Consider the following 19,505-nt stretch of genomic DNA (forward strand, 5'->3'; position numbering starts at 1 on the left):
GAGTAAATCTTGTTATGCTTAAAGGATTTTATATTGAACACTGGGCCTATTATGAGATCTATATTTGATTTCTCAAACTTTGACTTATATTGACACCTTAAGTTACCAACTTAGGTATTATTTGTTAAAATAAGTAAGATAATTTTTTTGTAAAGTTCAAGATAAGTTATTCGAATTGAGGGAAGGGATAAATTTATCTTAAAAATTTAAAATAAGAAGTCATATAATTTTTTTCAAAAAATTTAACAAATACAATGAAAAATACTTTTATCATGATGCTTTTCATATCTCACATTTTTCAATCTCTGATTAACAAACATCACCTTAATATATAATGACAAAATATACTTAACTGTCACATATTAATACACAAATATATCATAATTAAATATCAAAATAACATTTTAAATTTACTATAAGTGAATTAACTTTTTCTTGAGTTATCTCTCAATCATTTATCTTTCTTTTCCACCAAATACTCGACATCATAATAATGGAGTGAATTATAAAGTAAGGATATAATAAGCCGAGCAATTTTACAATGGCATCCATTATGATGATTTTGCAAGTCGTCGCCCACTTTGAGACGGAGCCCCACAATGGGTCGGATGCCCCCCCCCCCCCCCCCCCCCCCCCCAACTAATCAACTCCAAGAGATGCTAACTTATTTCATTAATAATAAATCAAATGTAAGTCAACTTTAAATATAATTATAAATAATTCATGGACGAGATTGTTCCAATATAAGTAACATCACACGAAAGTCAAGTTTAATTAACATACATAACTTAGGAATATGATTTTTGTCCCATTAAATCGATTTTAGGAATAAATTAGTATCTAATATTAATATAGTCAACACAAAAATAATAAATAAATTTAAGAATATCTTCACGTATACCTTGTATTATTTATATAGCCCGATTTTATAATAAACAAATAAGATTATTGGTGAAATATTTTTTTATTGACTTTACCATCCTCTAGATCACATCAATCCCTTAACTAAGTTTATCGCAAGTAAATCTCTCATGAGTTTCATGCAGATATCTGGCGAGTAAATATCTCACAAGCCTGTAATTTATGTTTCTCGGTCACTCAAAGTGATTTCCCTCCGTTTCAGTTATCTAATGATTTCATACTCTTGTAACTTGTTTCTTATATTTCTTATTTGAAAGGCTTTTACACTTATTTGTTTAGTTTTGAGTCTATTATGCACCCACGCTTTATTAGACACAACAGTTGATAAAATATTTTAAAATATGATAAATTTATTATCAATTAATAAAAATATTTAGATGTTAAAAATAGAATGTATTAAACACACATTAAATTCATAATTTTGTACACAAAAAAAAAAAAAAGACTTTTTATATATTTTAATCATATGTTAAGAATTTTGCTCACGTGTGGTTAGAAAGATGGATATTAAGTTTTTTTTAAATTATTTTTATTGCGAAGTAGAGTCTGAATTTAATTTAATATATAAAAAAAAGAAACAAAAGACGACACCTAACGCCTCGACTTTGGCCGGCAAGAGTTCACCTGCGCACGTTAGATGGCACCCTCCCCCAGCATTTCAAATTCCACAATCGGCTAGAAACGTGTTGCCTTTGTCACTCGGGGCCCACCGGCAAAAACAAAAATTCAAAAAGGGAGCCCCTCCATTCATCCCCAAATTCACAATTGTACCCCAAAGCCCCCCAAAATTGCTGCATTTAGTAATTATGTTATTTTATAGGGACCTGCATTTGAAAATAGAGGCAAGACATTTTAAAGCGATTAAAACTAAAAACCAACAGGAAACGCAGAAAGACGGGAGAGAGAGAGAGAGAGAGAGAGAGGTATACAGGGAAAGAGAGAAAGGAGGAACAGAGGGAATCTAGAGAGAGAGGGGGAGGGGGGGGGGGGGAAGGTGATGACGATGGACAGAGAGAAGGAGAGAGAGATAGAGCTAGAGAGTGCAATGTATACCAACTGCTTGTTGTTAGGGCTCGATCCGTCGATCATCGGAATCGGAGCCAACAGCGGCACTCCTCGGGTAGGGCTCTTCCGTCACTCCAACCCTAAATTGGGCGAACAGCTTCTCTACTTCATATTGTCTTCGCTACGCGGCCCTGTTCAATCCGCTAAAGTACCGTCCCTCCAACTTATATTAATTTCAAACTCTTTTTGATTTCATTTCGTGTCGATCTGTTATGTCCCTCTCTCCTAACGACGAGATCTTCCAGGACTTCGATAAAGTTTGGCCAATTTTTGATTCCGCACAGTCTCGCGACTTTCGGAAGGTAAATTTTATCCGCTTCTCGTCAAAGCGGCGCTACTCTCTCTCTATACTGATGAAATTTTCTATGTTACTTGATTGACTACTGATTTGTTTGTCTGTGTTTATTAGGCGGTGCAAAGTATAATCAGCGAGCTTGAATCTCAGGGGGCACTACCAAGGAGCAATTCAAGGGTTTCTTCCCTCGCCACGTGTTGTGGACCGAGGTGGGTTGCTAATGTTTCTTGCCTAGTTGTCCTTCTTACCTTCTCAGTCATTCTGAGTTATCATTGGAACCTTATTTGATCATCCTTTTTATTAGTATCATTCTCGGAATTATGGAATATGAGATGTTGTTTGTAAGATAATAAAGGTTTTCTGATGAAGAACGTAATTGGAACTTCTTGGAATTGCTGTTGAAGTTGTGGTTATTGGCCGCCTGAGGTTCAGGGAAGCTTGTAGGTCTATGGTTTAAAAAGAGAGGATAAACGTTGTAGTCTTTAGGGATTCTGAGAGGCTGGAATTGTTTGATTCCAAAAGGTGAAGTGAGTGCATTTTAGATTGATTGCTGATGACATTATGGACGATGACAACTTTGTGGTCTTGTGGTGAAACTAGGGTCCAAGGTGTAGGGGTATAAACAATGAATGATAAAGAATCTCATCTAGAATTGTTAGCTGTCAAGGTTAGGCTGCAAAAAAATGAGCTTCGTTTATTTGAAGGAAGATTGCAAGGACTGATTTCATTCTTTTACCATAATTATTCCAATTGTATGAAGGTTTTACCCTTGAACTGCCAAGACTTTGTCGTGTACCCAAGGGGGTGGGGTATAATTGTAATAAACAGTAGAAGCTGGTAGGGATTTGTAATTGTGAAGATTCGAGACTGTTGCATGGGGAAGTGGCAACCGTTTGGCGCCAACTTCCGCTAAGGCCGAGTACAGATACACTCGGCCTATCACATTGAAAGGCATCGAATATCATTTGAAAATTTCCTGTTCTATTTCCCTCTCAATTCTCTCTTTCCCTCTCATTTCATTTTCTAATTTCTCCCCCTCTTTCTCTAATTCATCTCTTTCCCTACATAATTCCCGCCAAGTTCTCTCTACAAACGAGAGAACATTTTGCTGAATCCAAAGGATTCAACAATTGGTATTAGAGCACCAATCTTGGCCCTCGAACTTTGACGAGCTTCATTAATGGCGGACGACACTCGTATGAAGCAGATGGAACTACAACTTCAACAAGTGATGGCCACGGTGATGGACGTGCAGGCTAGAGTCGAATCAATAGAGGATTCGATTGGAATGGTGGTGGATCAAAGGATGGAGGAAGCTTCAGAACGATTGTGTGGGGATATGCACAATCAAATCAGAGATGAGATGAGAGAACATAGCAATATGTTGTGTAATCAGATGCAACAGTTCATGCTCATGTTTTCGAGCCAAGTGCAGATGAGGATGTCTTCAGATTTTCCCCCGTGAGAGAGATCAGAACCGATATTGCCGGGAGCTGGCATTGGACAGAGGATGGTGGGATCAACGGTGGTGGAGATTGATCCAATGGCAATGGAGAACAACGGCGCGGATAGGAGACATGAGATCTAGGTCAATTCTAACCACCACAACTTTCTAGTTCTGAAATTGGAACTTCTAGTGTTTGACGAATCCAAGCCACGGTGGTGGATTCGACGATGTGAAAAATTGTTCTGAATACATCAAGTGGCCGAAGAGCAGAAGATTAATCTGGCGGTGGCTTACTTGAATGACATAGGAGATGTATGGTATCAATGATGGTCGAGAGTGAGAGAAGAATGTAGTTGGAACGACTTCGTGAAAGGATTATGCGAGAGGTTCGGCGAGAAGAGGACTATAGATATAGTTGAGGAGTTCAACAAAATAAAACATAATGGATCGGTGCAGGAGTATCAACTCCGGTTTGAGGAGCTAAAATCGATGATGCTCAGTAGGAATCCATATTTGACCGAAGACTATTTCGTGTCAAGTTTCATCAATGGGCTAGGAGAGGAACTCAGATCCGCAGTTAAGATGACAAGGCCCAGGACGGTCCAGGAAGCGGTGGAGAGTGCTCTGCTTCAGGAGTTAAATGTGGAGGCATTGATAAAGACAGAGGAGTTAGAGTAGGGGCAACGACTTGTGTTTCTCATTGCTAAGAAGGGAAATGTATAGGACTGGGACCATGCCAAAGCCATCACTACCACCTAATAATCTGGGACAACAAGGAAGCAGAGGGAATGAATAGAGGAGACTCTTGGGAGCTTGTTACAGATGCGGGGAAAAGTACTTTCCCGGACTCCAATGCAGGAGGCAATTGCTCCTGTTGGAAGGAGGGGAGATTGAAGAAGACACAGGAGAAGAAGCGATGGCGGTAGGGGACGATTGGGAGGAGGAAGACAATGGCACGATATTCCTCTATGCCATAAAAGGAGTGGCGAGTAACAAGATTATCAAGGTGGAAGGAACAGTGCAAGAAGGAACACTCATGGTCCTAATTGACAGTGAGAGTACTCACAGCTTTATTGACGAAGGGACAGTTAAAAAATTGAAATGTGAGTTATCGAACACTCAACCTTTAGCAGTTACGGTGGCTAATGGAAGCAAAGTGTTAAGCAAATCAGCCTGCGTGGGGTAATGTTGGACAATGCAAGGAGAATTGTGTGAAGCCAACCTGAGATTGCTGAAGTTGGGGGGGTGCCAAATAGTCTTGGGAGTTGATTGGATGAGAGGGGTTAGTCCTATCAATTTTGACTTTAATAAGATGGAGGTTACGATGGAAAAGGGAGGCAGGAGAGCTATACTTCATGGGAATATGGAAACAGTGTCCTGCAAGCTGATCAAGGGAAAGAGGCTGCAGAAATTGCTCAAGTGTAAGTTTTCCCAAGTGGCTCAATTATTTTCAATCGAGACTAGTGAGAATACGGAGGAACAAGGAGAACAAGAGGGTCAGTGCCTAACAGCTAACAGCAAGCCAACCACATACCTATGGCAGGTACATGAGTTGACCTCCTTTGATGCATTACTTATTGAGTTTAAGGATCTATTTGCAGAACCTAAGGACTTACCTCCTCAGAGACCATTTGATCATTCTATCCCTTTACAACCAAATGCTGAACCTGTGAATATAAGATCTTACAGGTACCCACCAAAGCTCAAAACAGAATTTGAAAACTTAGTAAAAGAAATGTTGGACAACTCTATAATTTGAGCCAACAAAAGTCCATTTACGTCTTCCGTCCTTTTAGTTAAAAAAAAAAGGATGGAACATGGCATTTTTGTGTCAACTACCGCCAACTTAACCACATCACAATCAAAGATAAATTCGCCATTCCCATCATTGAAGACCTCCTAGATGAACTACACCATGAAACTGTTTTCTCTAAACTCGACCTAAGATCCAGTTATCATCAAATCCGGATGAACCCAACTGATATACCTAAAACAGCCTTTAAAACCCACTATGGGCATTATAAGTTTACAGTAATGCCTTTCGGATTAACTAACGCACTAACAACCTTTGAAGCCCTAATGAACCACATCTTTAAACCTTATCTTCGAAAGTTTGTGTTAGTATTCTTTGATGATATATTAATCTACAATCCAACTTTTTCTAAACACCTAGAAGACCTTAGAATTGCATTTAGCATCCTTAAACTCAATTGGCTATGCATCAAAAGGTCCAAATGTGACTTCGCCCAGAAGCAGGTTGAGTATTTGGGGCATGTGATTTCCAGTGCTGGAGTTAGCATTGATCCCAAGAAGATTTCAGCTATGGTAGCATGGCCTAAACCCGCGACCATCAAATCCTTGAGGGGGTTCTTGGGGCTAATGGGTTACTATAGGCGATTTGTGAAGAATTATGGGGTGATAAGCAAGCCTCTAACATAATTATTAAAAAGGATAACTTCAAATGGAATGAAGAGGCACAAAATGCATTTGGGCAGTTGAAGCAAGCCATGTGTGAAGTACCTGTGTTGGGTATTCTTGATTTTAGTAAGCCATTTTTTTTGGAGACCGATGCATGTGGAATCAGGGTAGGAGCTGTGTTATCTCAAGAGGGCCGACTCTTAGCCTTCATGAGTCAAGCTTTAGCCCCAAGACATCAAGGGCTCAACACATATGATAAAGAGTTGTTAGCGGTGCTGATGACAGTGGAAAAATGGAGGCACTATTTGGAAGGGGGGCAATTTATAATCCGAATAGATCATGAGAGCCTCAAGTTCCTTACTCAACAAAAGTTGCACACTAACTTGCAGTAGAAGGGGATCGCCAAGTTGATGGGGCTGGATTTTGTGATTCAATATAGAAGAAGGAAAGAAAATGTGGCTGCTGACGCTTTATCCAGGCGTTATGAGGAGGGAGATTGTGCAGCTATTACAACATTGGTACCAAAAGGTGACAGTGAGCTATGCTAAAGGAGCGTGGACAAGGGAGTTACTGGAATAGCTGAGTTTGGACAACAACAACAGACAAGGGTACTCTATATGTAATGGCTTGATACGGTATAGGGGCAGATTGGTGATAGGAGACTGCAATGTCTTGAAAGAAAGGATTTTCCAAACCATGCATGACTCACCGTTAGGGGGGCACTCAGGCATCCAAAACACTTACCGCAAGGTGAACCAAGTGTTTTACTGGCCAGGATTAAAGAAATCAGTAATGGAGTTTGTAATGCAGTGTGACACTTGTAAGAGGTGTAAACATGAATCAGTAGCTAAGCCTTGTCTTCTGCAGCCATTAGGGGTTCCAGATCAAGCATGGGCTGATATAACTATGGACTTTGTTGAGGGATTACCACAGTCAGAAGGGAGGAATTGTATCCTAGTCGTGGTGGATCGATTAACCAAGTACAACCACTTCATCAGCTTGGCCCACCCATTCGCGGCACAGGAGGTGGCTAGAATGCTTTTAGATAATATAGTGAAGTTACATGGGGTGCCTCAAACGATCATTTCTGACAGGGACAATGTGTTTACTAGTTTATTTTGGCAAGGGCTCTTGAAATCCTTGGGTTCTAAGCTCCATTTGTTCACAGCTTACCATCTAGAAACTGACGGCGAAACTAAGCGAGTTAACCAGTGCCTTGAGACCTACCTAAGGTGTTTTTGCTTTATGCAGCCCAAGGAGTGGCACAAGTGGTTATCCTTGGTGCAATGGTGGTACAATTCCAGCAACCATCGGTCCATTGGGATGACCCCATTTGAAGCATTATACGGATACAAGCCCAGCCTACTACCATCTATGGGGGAGCCAACACTGATGGTAGCTGCAGACACCTATCTACAAAATAGGCAGGAGATCCTACAAACTTTGAAAACTGAATTGGCCAAGGCTCAAAACCAGATGAAGCAACAAACGGATAAAAAGAGGAGTGAGTGAACGTTTGAGGTAGGAGATAAAGTGTACCTCAAACTCAGTCAGCCCCATTTGAAAACTCTCTCGAGGCAGCCTATCACTAAACTAAGCCCCAAGTTTTTTGGACCATATTCCATTATTGCCAATTTGGGACCAGTTGCTTACAAGCTACAACTGCCCGAGGGAACACACATTCACCCTGTGTTCCACGTGTCCTTACTCAAGGGAGCAATTGGGAACCAAGTGGCCAGTCAAACCCTTCCCATTCCATTCAGGGGAGAAGAACCAGCCATCACTCTAGTAGCCATCCTAGACAAACGGGTAATTTTTCAGCAAGGAGCCCCAATCACCCAAGTGCTGGTGCAGTGGTCCTCACTACATTTCGCCAATAATACTTGGGAGTATCTGCCAGAGTTTCTCCAACAGTTCCCAAATGTGGCCAACTTGCTCGGCATTCTCGAGGACAAGAATTAGCTTAAGGGGAGGGAAATTGTCGTGTACCCAAGGGGGTGGTGTATAATTGTAATAAACAGTAGAAGCTGGTAGGGATTTGTAATTGTGAAGATTCGAGACTGTTGCATGCGGAAGTGGCAACTGTTTGGTGCCAACTTCCGCTAAGGCCGAGTACATATACGCTTGGCCTATCACATTGAAAGGCATCGAATATCATTTGAGAATTTCCTGTTCTATTTCCCTCTCAATTCTCTCTTTCCCTCTCATTTCATTTTCTAATTTCTCCCCTTCCTTCTCTAATTCATCTCTTTCCCTACATAATTCCCGCCAAGTTCTCTCTACAAATGAGAGAACATCTTGCTGAATCCAAAGGATTCAACAGACTTTCCTAAATTATTTTGTAAATATTGCTGATTGACAATTACTAGTGTTAAAAATTACCAAGTGCAGACAAAGGAAGGAGTAGATAATTATTGTTGTTACTTCCCTCATAAAGAGGTCTTCTTCATCCACATGGAGCCCTAGGTTTAGTTTACTAATGCCATTTTTTATGTCCTTATACACGAAACGTGTTAATTCCTGTCAAAAAGAAAGTAAAAGTTTCCATCTGGTTGCCAGGTTAGTGAAATGCTTATTCATTTATTGTTTCTTGGAGAGCAAGGGTACCTATATGTTAGATATACACTAAAGTTGCCGTGCATGTGTGTTTGTTGCATTCTCTTCACCCCTGTCCTTCTCTTTATTGGAAGGTGCGTCAATCCCTGAATGTATGGTACCGATGTGTAGATAACGTGGGATCATTTTTACTCCCTGGATATGGCATTCAGTATCTTATATATGTGAAGTGAAGTAGCCCAGATATGAACTGTAATTGGATGGGAGAGGTGGGTTTAACCTTATGACGTTTTATGTTTACCTTCTGATGTCTTAGAAGCAGTGATGGATCAAGCAATCCAATTCTAGTCTGTTTCATGTAGTAGTATTTTGTTTCCTCATTGACTAGGTGTCCCATGCTGATTGATAATATTATGGTTAGTTCACAATTTTACTAAATCAAACAAGATATTTTTTTTTATATTTTAAAGTCGGAAGTTGTTTTTACAGCTTTTGTAGAGCCCCTTGTTCTTTAAATTAGAAACTTCAGAGCCTTTAAGAGGGATTTAACTGTATATATCTCTACCAAGTGCTGTTCTGAGTTGTGGAAAGGGGCAGAGTATCTATACGAACTGTCTACTGGCATCTGCATTTTCCAGTAATGCCCCTTGCTCTTTAATTTTTATTTTATTTCCTTGATTGAAGGTATCTGAAACTTTTGCTTCTGAAATTGCTGTGTCTTGAGGAATTTGTTAGGACCTCTAATTTTCTCTCTCCCCTTCTGTCTATCATGCTGAAGCATACATTTTGTTCATTCACAACAAATTCCTTAAGTTCGACTTCTCTGTTTTATCTCCATTTTTGTATGCCAGTTTCCTCTGAAGTACTTGTGAAGAATAACTGCAAACACATCTTCAAGACTTAACTGTTCAGTGTTCATTATATGATGTATATTGTATGATATAAATGTATAGTAATGGCACACACCGAGAGGGGGGGGGGTGAATTGGTGTATTTAAAATTTTCTTACTAATATGTAAACCTTTTTCAAAGATAGATTAGAATATAGTAAAAGAGATGGTTTTAGCTTTAGAAAAGAAACAGTAAATACAAAAAAAAGAAAAAAACATACAAAGAACACCAACAATTTATAGTGGTTTGGCCAATATGGCTTACACCCACTCCCTTAGTTACCCACTATGGTATTTGCATTCAATTAGATTAACAACAAACAACAACCCTCTACTTAGTCAAGTAGGTCCTCTAGTCCTCGACTAGGAAAACATACAACCTCCTATCACTTGGATAGGCTCTCAAGCTTACAAGCTTGGAAGAGACAATACAACGGTAAAATGAATTGAACCTCTAAGAGCTTATGCTCTTAGTTACAAGTTCTCTCGAAAATAAAACTAAGAGGCTGAATATAAGTTTAAACAAATAAGAACAAAGCCTCGGAACAGTAGAGAATGAGAGAACAGAAAATTTAAAGCACGATATATTTTGAATACTTGGTAGGTAAGACTTGAATATTCTTTAACAGCTTGAAATGCTCATTCAGCCACCTATTTATAGATGATGGTGCTTGAAGACAAAAATAGAGCCGTTGATGGTAGTTGGCGAGCATTTAATGCGGACAAAACTAGCCGTTACTTGTATTAGAGAAACAAACTGTCGACAAAGAAAATAGGTTAGTCGACAAACTTATAATACAAAATTAGACATAGTTGATAGATTGAAGGTTCCTGTCAACTTAACCAAAAAACAGATGCTGTTTGTTGACAGAAGAAGATAGGACAGTCGACAGGTCAAGGCCAATGAAAAATATACAAAAGCACACACTTTTAGTCGACAAAATTTATACCTTAGTCGACAGAATGAGGCTAACTAAAAAAACAAGCAAAATGACTCACTGTTAGTTGACAGAAACAAAGCTTTCTGTCGACAGATTCAATTTCTTGAACATTGGTAGTCGACAGATGCAAACCTCTCTGTTGACAGATCCAAGCAAAAAACATGCACTTAGTCGACAACTTAGAGAATGCTAGTTTTTGAAGATACCTCTTTTAGTTTTGGTTCCTTTTTGAAGACGTATGTTTCTTTGGTAACACTTGAAGTATGATTTCTCATGATTGGAGAAAAATTTGAATGATAATGCTTTGTTTTTCCAATCTACTTAAAACATGTTTTAATGCTTTCTTTGAATGACATAATTGATGCTCTCTTGAAAAACTCTTTGATACTTTAAGTCTTGAAGTCTTGATGTAAGTTTCTTTTCAAACAAAAACACTTCTTGAAACATTGAAACATAACAAATACTCTTCGAATATGTATACCATATGAAATCATTGAAATTGATTTTTGAGACATTTTAGAAGCAAGTACTTTGAGTTTGAAATGTTTGACATATAACTTGTCATTATCAAAATACTTCTTACAAGAGTAAAATATCATTGTATGCGAGGTTCATGATCAGCTTCATCCCTTGACTGCAGATTCGTTGAACTTCTGTGGCAACTTTCTTTGCATGCTTTGCGGGAGGTTCATCGACGTACGTTTGCAGATGATGTAACTTCTAATCCACTACCTGCTTCATTGACAGATGTAGCTTTCTCGCATGCAGCTACCCTACTTCCTGTGACGAAGGTAGCTACGTTTTTCAATCTCTTTTTGCCCAGTGTTTCAAGTTGAGGATTTGAACTTCCTTGGTTCAGCTTGCTTGTGCAAACACAATAAATATATGAATATTTGATTTTCTGCTTTTCTCTATCGTTGAAATAAAGGCTTGAGTTGAACCCTCTCTAATACTAAGCACTTAGAGCATTTATAGTTTACAGTGTAAGAGCAGGAACCTCTTGTTTGAAAATCCCTGCGGTCTTTGATAAATGACAATTGTAATAAAGGTTGACAGATGCAATAAAAGTTGTACATATGAGCTAGGGTGTATTGGTGATAAATTCTTTAAATTGCTCCCATTTAGTTTCTGTTTTTCAGTGCTGATCTGTGTCCAGAAATATTTATGCATGCATCATTTGGCTATTAGTGTATTAATGAAGCTTATGAAGTTAATGCATAAGGAGTAGTTTAATCCAGCATGTTACTTGTGCTGCTGGAAGAAAAATAAATGATTCATTTGAAAAGTTAGTGATGATTACTTTGTTAACCATTACTAAGAGTGCATTAATTCATTTAAGTCAATTTATACTTTCCCCCAAATTCTGAATTTTAGTCTACCATTGAGCATTAAGGAAGAAAGTTAATACATCCTGTTTTCTTACCCAGAACTCCTTCCAATTATTTGTCCTTCATTATCACTAAATTGAGCCATGTATCACTTGACAGGCTAGAATAGCACTTGAACGTAGGAGGTTTCTTAAAAATGCTGAGACAGCAGTGCAAAGGCAGGCTATGTGGTCGAATTTGGCTCATGAAATGACAGCAGAGTTCCGTGGTCTTTGTGCAGAAGAGGTGGATGGAAAATCATTGATGTTTCTTTTGGGGCTCGTAATAACTAGATTTCTTCATTTTTTTACATGGCTTTAATTTTTCTTTCACATTCTTCTGTATTTGGAACTTAGGCTTATTTGCAGCAAGAACTGGAGAAGTTGCATGACTTGAGAAACAAAGTAAAGTTGGAAGGGGAACTATGGGATGAACTTGTATCTAGCTCAAGTCAGAATTCTCATTTGGTTCAGAGAGCAACCCGGTTATGGGATTCTTTACTAGCTCGAAAGAGTAAGTACAAACACATTATAGATTGTTCTAAGTTTTGAATCATGCAGATTACATTTTCTTGTGCGGGTGGGCTATGTACTTGCTACTTATGAGGCTCTTCTCTACTTTTGTGACTCTTCTCGTTTAGTAGAGTAGTAATGTTTCAGACTTCAGTTCAGAACTTGGGATTCTGAGTTTAGATGTACTGTTTCAGTCATTAGGGAGATAACCCAGCTGATTCTATGGAATCAAATTTGTTGATGACGTTAAGGGTTAACTATCTTGTTCTTGTTTTCTCCTCTCTTCTGCTCTTCCTCATATGATGACTCTCTGTAATTTCCTTCTATATGTTTATGTATATGTATGTGTATAAATTCATGCAAGTGATACAATAACTGATAAAGCAATAAATTGTTCACATTTTATAGGTAATTAGAGGTAATTGCTTTCCATTATGGCAGTAGTATCCACTTATGTCTTGATGTTGACTTTTATTTTCTCAAATATAGTTATTATCTCTTTTGCTGTTCCCTTGTATATTTTCTTGAAGGACCATTAGTTTTAGATACAGCTTATTTTAATTTGGTATTTCTTTAAACTGGATTGTTGAAAGATGGCTAAAAATGAACCAAGCTGTTCATGGGGCTCAGCTTACGAATTGCCTAATCATGCTTCTGAAATTAAAAACAAGGTGGAGCTTGAGGTCCATTACAATGTATATTTTTTTATAAATATGATTTGAGCACAAGCGAGCCTGGGGTTTCTTCAACCAGGCTTACCAAAGCTGGATATACATATATTTTTACATATGGTATTGCCTTGTTAATGATATTACTTGAGATAGCATGAGTAAGATACTTATAAAGAAATAATTGTGACTTTAACAATATGGGTTTTAGAGAAAGAAAGTGCACATAGAGAGTCTTTAATGCTTGAAAGAATGTAAAGGAGATAGTAAATGAAATATATTGGACACACCAAGCATAAGACTAGAGAGAAATAGCTGTATAAATAGAGACTAGTGTGATGGTTTGTGTTTTTGTTTGAATTCCAAATCTTGCTTTTCTGTTACCTATTCCATCTCTCTATGACCTTTTTGGATTGCTATTTTAGTTTTATCAAATCCAATTTCATGGATGGAAATAAAGGGAGAAAAAAGGGATTATGCTCACTTGACCTGTCTTCCTCTTAAGGATATTTTATTAAGTTTGATGGGTTTTGTTGGCAACCCTACAAAACTTGATATGTCGTTGGGCTTTGGTGGAAAAATTTAGGGGTTTAGATATTTTTGCTGGGAAGATCTTGGATAACATTCTTGGTCTGTGCTACAAGACTGACACCTGGAGTAGCAAGGGAGAACCATGCCTTTTGTTCACTTTCAGATCCTTTTCTCTCTTTGGTCAGCATGTTTTGTTTCCATATGAATAGGTTGGTTTCATTGTATCAACTTTCTGATGGAACATGGCATATTGGTTATCTTCATTCACCACCATCCCACAAAACTATTCCATATGAAGGCTAATCTTGTCATTCAGTTGCTAGAGGGTTGCTTCAGGAAGGGTGTCTGATTTAAAATTTTGCCACATTGTTCTTTTACATGGATTTGGTCAGCATGTTTTGTTTACATGGATTTGATGTTGTGCCAACTTAGTTAAGATAAAGTGCAGTTAATGATGAAATGATGATGGCCAGCATGAGCTGAACTTAAACAATATTTTGAAAGCTTGACTGAAGCTTGAATCTGAGACTGACCACCTTTATGTTTTTGGTTGATTGAACCATGCTTGAATTACCAAAAACTCAGCACTGCTTGGCTCCTTTGCAAACTCTTGTGTAAGTAAGGCCATCATGATTTCTTTAGCAAGGAAAAGTATAACTCAGTTTCCCACCAGGCCAACGGAGTTTCAAATGTTTTTCTTTTTTATATTTAAATTTATTTATTTATTTTTTGCATAGTAGAATTTCAGATGTTTTTCAATCCTGTAGGTTGACTAGTGATATGGAAGAGCTTGTTTATAGCTATTGTCTGTTCCTAGCATGTCTCTGTTTTTCACTTATTGAATACAAGTACTTTGGTAGTATGGATTCCTCACTTTCACTCTCATTCATCACATCTTATTTCTGATGTTTGACTTCTTTATACAACTTTGCTGTCCAACCCTTTTGTGTTTGCCAGGGTAATGTCATAATTTACAAAAAGGGAACCTGTTTTTGGACATCAACTACTTAATTATAACCATTGTATGAGTGTTATTATCCCTTTCTTCTTCATGGAAATGCATTGCCAAATATATTCTCAGGGTGCAGTTCTTTCATTTATCATACTTATTATCTTTTTCAATGTTCATCAATATCTAGAAATAATTTGTGTATGCCTCTGTATTGTTTGCATGCCAAAGCATGACTGATCTGAGTAACCACAACGAACTCCAATTTTCCTCCTAGTGTGCTTGATGATGATTTGGTATCATAGTTCTTTGTCTTTCTTGACTTTGTTGTTAAACTAATTTTGCTTCTACATTTGTTTTTCATTGATCTGGATATTTGTTATTCATGTGCAGGTCAACATGAAGTTCTTGCATCGGGACCTATTGAAGACTTGATAGCTCATAGGGAGCATAGGTAATATTTTTTATTTATCTTTTGGGATTTCTACAGGTAACACTTTCCTGCTTACATGTTGCACGTGTAACGTGTAATACTTCAATTCAGGTACCGCATCTCTGGATCATCTTTACTTGCAGCCATGGATCAAAGTTCTCAGGTTCCTTACACAGATGCACTGTCTGTCCAGCCTGGTAATATGGTAGATGACAAAGATGAGACAGATGGATCACATGCCAACAATGCAAATAGAGAAAATCCTAGCAATGCTTTAGATTCTTCCATGCAAAGTGATGAAAACTTTTCTCGAGTGGATGACAGAGGTGGAAGAGTCCACCCCACTGTTGATATTGCAGAAGTCCTCCGGCGTTGGACACATGCCTTACAACGAATTCATAAACAGTCACTTCAGCTGGTATGCTACTCTAATTAATGGAGCTAAAGTTTGTCTGGTGGTTCTGACACGTTTCATTTTGGACTTTATAACTGCCTTTTGTTGTTTGGGCCAATATTTAAAATGTATAACCTTTCAGTGAAATTTGATATGATCATGCAACTCAAACTATGTTGCTGAGTTAGATTCTAAAAATTAGGGTTAATCGTGGAAAAAGGAAAACAAAAATGGAATTATCCTCATGGAAAAAGGAAAACAAAAATGGAATTATCAAGGATAACATTTTTTGAGGATAATCAAACTGAAGTGATTACTTTGACAAATATCAATTCACTTTCTTCCTAATGTACTGTACCTGCCTTTCTCCTTGTGATTAAGCAGTTATTATCTCAGGTTTCCCTTGTTTTGCAATTGCTTTGTTGTTTTTCTTGTGCATATTTTTTAGTTGTATATTATTCCTTCATCATCTCTGAGGCCTTAAGTTATTTTGCACTCCTTGCGTTTTAGGCAAAAGCCAATAATGGAGAGGGCCCTGAGCTTCTACGAGGCGCACATGATGGCAATACTAGTGGGCATGCGGAATCATTGGCAGCAACTCTTGCTGAACATCGGCAACATTTAGCTAATATACAGGTTAGACAGATTTTTTTTTTTTTTTTTTGATTTACACTGAATATTGAGTAGTGGTTCTTCCAGTTTTCAAATCCTAGCTTTACTTGTTATAACTTTTAGCAGTTTCAAATTTCATTTGCAGCCTGATAGTGGCAAGCATGAATCTTTTAATAACATGGGCACTAATGTTGTTTGTTTATCTTATTTATGGGCTTGCTGATGGCATTATTAGCCACTATCTTTGTAATTTATTTACATTAAATGTTACATCCATTGGACCATGGAGCAAAATGCTTCATTTCAAAACTTGTATTTCTTATTCTGTTGTACCATTAATGTTATGGGCATGTGGTGCTGTTTTTTTAATTGGTTTCCTTCTAGTGGGGTTAGGGCTTGTGATTGTTGTAATTGGTGTTATAATTATGTGCTTTCATTCTATATTTAAGGACATTTGACCAAATGGTTGGACTTTGGGCCTTGATGACGTTGACTTCTGTTTTCTATTTCTGCAATTAACCTTTCTATGGAAATAACTCATGTACTTTTCCCCCCTTTCCCCCTCTTTTTTAATATCTCCAATTTATGAAGTTGTCAAATGATGTTAAGTTTTCTCACCTAGTTTATCAAAATAAAAGGCCAGCAGCACCTATCAGTTTAGATCCGGTTTTCCTTCTTCTCTTTTAGCAGGATACAAATTTAATTCATTGTCTGATGAGAATTTATTCCCATTTCATTTGCTACTGATTTCACTTTGATACTTTGAATCTGATGGTACATTCGGAGAAAAATTGTCCTGAAGTGAAAGCATTATTGATTTATAATTTTTTTTTTCACTGCATAGTATGATTCATGAAATGAAAATGTAGAGGAAATTTCATCAAAGTCTACTGGCTTTAGCCTATTAGTTGACTGTCCTTTTGATTAACTGATTTACTTGGAGTATGAAGTTGATTTCTTATTTGTTCTTTTGACAATGTACATTTACAGTTCTTCTGGTTGCTTTTTATAGTTCTGAATCATATCCTGGGTGCATCTCAACACTTTGTACTTTTGATTTTGTGTGTATTTGGCGTACTTATTGAATTTCTTCTTGTTATTGTGCTCAAGATTTTCACCATATCATGGCCTGTGATGTGCAGGTGCTCATCAATCAATTGAAGGAGGTTGCCCCAGCAATCCAAAATTCAATAGCAGAGCTTACAGAGGAAGTGAACAGTATTTCTTTGAATCTTCCCCCAGCTACCAAGCATAATGGCAGATCAACCTCACCAACTCAAGCACAGAGTAGTGGGAGAACATTGGTAATTATTCTGTGAATGGCCTTTTATGGACGATATTTCTCAATTTGCATGTATAATCTAAATGATCCCGTTGAATTGTACAGGAAAGTAGCAGTGATGATGTTGCTGACTTGACCTCAAGATTGTCAGTGGTTCAGCTTGAGAAAGTGTCAGCCAGTCCCCCTCCTTTAAAACTTCCACCTTTGTTTAGTGTGACGCCAAATTCTTCTGGGAAAAGTGGGTCTGTGCAAAAGCGAGCCACCATTGTTCAAACTAATCTAATTGAAAATGTGTCAGAGAGGAAGACTGTGGATCAGCCTCTATCAAACAATCACATTGATGGCTCTCCACAAGGTTTGCAGTTTTATTCCTGTTTTCCCACTTTCTATAGGTTTGTGAAGAGCATTTTGTGTGTAGCTCACTCTTAGATAGCTTCACTTACAGTGTTTAGCTTTTCTTTTTCATGTTTCCAGACAATGACAATTCTTATATCCAGAATTTAAAGCGGTCTGTCAGAGAAGCTGCCTTGTCAATGCAATCTTGCAATTCAGAATCATCACAGGACAATCTATCTGATGATAGCTCTGAGCACTACTTTGTGCCACTTTCAGCAACTGGATTTTCTCATCTTGGTGCAGGTAAAAGATTAGGTTCATTAAGGAATAAACTATTTGCATCTCAAGACTTGTCAGTTGAGAATTATGCCCGTGAAAGTTACACTCAGAACAAGAACAAGCAACTTCCACACATGAATGATATGGATTCATTCCATGAACATGAAGGGGTAAATGGTTTCCTCTCAGCTGCTGGGTCAAATTATATGGTTTCTGATTTGCAAAAGCAATATTACGGCATTGAGGAAGACCAGGATCATGTATTTTCACCTCCTTTGCTAATGGACACATCGTTGTTGGGAGATTCTTATGAAGACCTACTTGGTAATAGTTCTATCTGATTTTTGCTGGGATCCATTTTCTTTTTGTTTTTTCCTTCCATCAGTAAATGCTTTTGCCTACTCACGCAACTCAGCTTGGACATTCTTTAGCCTGTTCTTTTGAGGAAATAGACAGGTTGCCTGTAGAATGCATGCTACTGAAAATTCCAAAATAAGACATGGGTTTTAATCACACAAATGGAAAGATGCACATGGGAAGTTCCTTACCTTGAGTGGATCTTGAATAATCTGGTGTGGATATTTCCTCCAAATTTATTAAGATGATTCCCCGGGAGGATCCAGTGATATGGATTTTTCTCCCCATTCTTTGAGATGGAGGCCCTCCACTTAGAGAATCCAGGCACACGGGCCATATTCCTTGTGATTAAAAAAGAACCAATAAAAAATTTAAGTGAATGTGAATGCAAGATAGAGAGGGCAAACAAAAGTCCAAATGTATGCTTAGGTGCTGTGAACTGCATCATTGTAGATTGTGAGTTATTTTATCTTCCATTTATCTGAAAGTTGGTTTGGTTGTGTTGCAGCACCATTATCTGAAACTGAGACTGCCTTGATGGAACGCTGAAATAAAACTGTAGCTGTCCCGCACCTTTGTTCTCCAGGAGTAATTACTCAGTCGCTGTTGTGTTTTCATTTATCTGTTGGGGTACCCTGTATCCAGTCACTTTGTATGAAATGGTGCTTGTTTAGGTCGCTATCTGAACCTTTCGTCGTGATGATTTCTGCCTTCTCCTACATTGGCACATCCCGTGTCCATCCTCCAGGAGTGTAGGAGCTTAAGGACGCACGCATGCAGAATCCTGGACCCGGAAATGATCATTCCCCCTTGAATGATCATTCTCCATTGGATTCAAGAGTTGGCTAAAGATCCACTGCCCAAATGATCTGGTTGGTTGGAAGGTCTACTTGGGGTTCAGCTTATTTCACAACTAACAACCGAGGGAAAGCGCGGAACTGATGGTTGAGGTAAAAGCTGTATCTGATGGTGAAAAAAGTTTTTGTTCTGTGATTAATATCGATTACCTGATATACTTATCGATTGATGTATTACATGGGATCCATTCAATTGCCTGTTGCCATTTGATAAAAAATGTCCCACTTGTTTTCTTTGGCTGTCCCAGTGTTGTTCTTGTTTTGGCTGATTTTTCTGTTTCTTAACACCACCCATTCTTATATCTCTCTTTGCTAGCTCAGCTGTAACCCAATCCTCCAGGGGAGGAATGAATATGATAATTGCACAATGTTGCTCGATTGTCGTGGTTCCAGCA

General features: G+C 38.1%; 1 protein-coding gene across 2 annotated transcripts; it reads left to right on the forward strand.

The window, feature by feature from the left end:
* The first annotated feature begins 1,831 nt into the window (after positions 1 to 1,831).
* Positions 1,832 to 19,350, forward strand: LOC127804314 (AUGMIN subunit 6). Of its 2 annotated transcripts, XM_052341169.1 has the most exons (14): positions 1,832 to 2,134; positions 2,232 to 2,288; positions 2,396 to 2,490; positions 11,174 to 11,324; positions 12,021 to 12,146; positions 12,257 to 12,413; positions 14,954 to 15,014; positions 15,105 to 15,411; positions 15,898 to 16,023; positions 17,142 to 17,303; positions 17,387 to 17,636; positions 17,756 to 17,920; positions 18,065 to 18,220; positions 18,762 to 19,350. In XM_052341169.1, exons 1-14 carry the CDS (start codon positions 1,919 to 1,921, stop codon positions 18,800 to 18,802), a joined length of 2,070 nt encoding a protein of 689 aa, XP_052197129.1. In that variant the 5' UTR covers positions 1,832 to 1,918; the 3' UTR covers positions 18,803 to 19,350. The 2 variants fall into 2 exon arrangements, with proteins under 2 accessions (XP_052197129.1, XP_052197128.1); XM_052341168.1 differs by having other exon boundaries at positions 17,756 to 18,220.
* Positions 19,351 to 19,505: the final 155 nt, after the last annotated feature.

The sequence above is a fragment of the Diospyros lotus genome, chromosome 6, assembly GCF_014633365.1.
Source record: "Diospyros lotus cultivar Yz01 chromosome 6, ASM1463336v1, whole genome shotgun sequence".
NCBI classification, from domain to species: Eukaryota; Viridiplantae; Streptophyta; class Magnoliopsida; order Ericales; family Ebenaceae; genus Diospyros; species Diospyros lotus.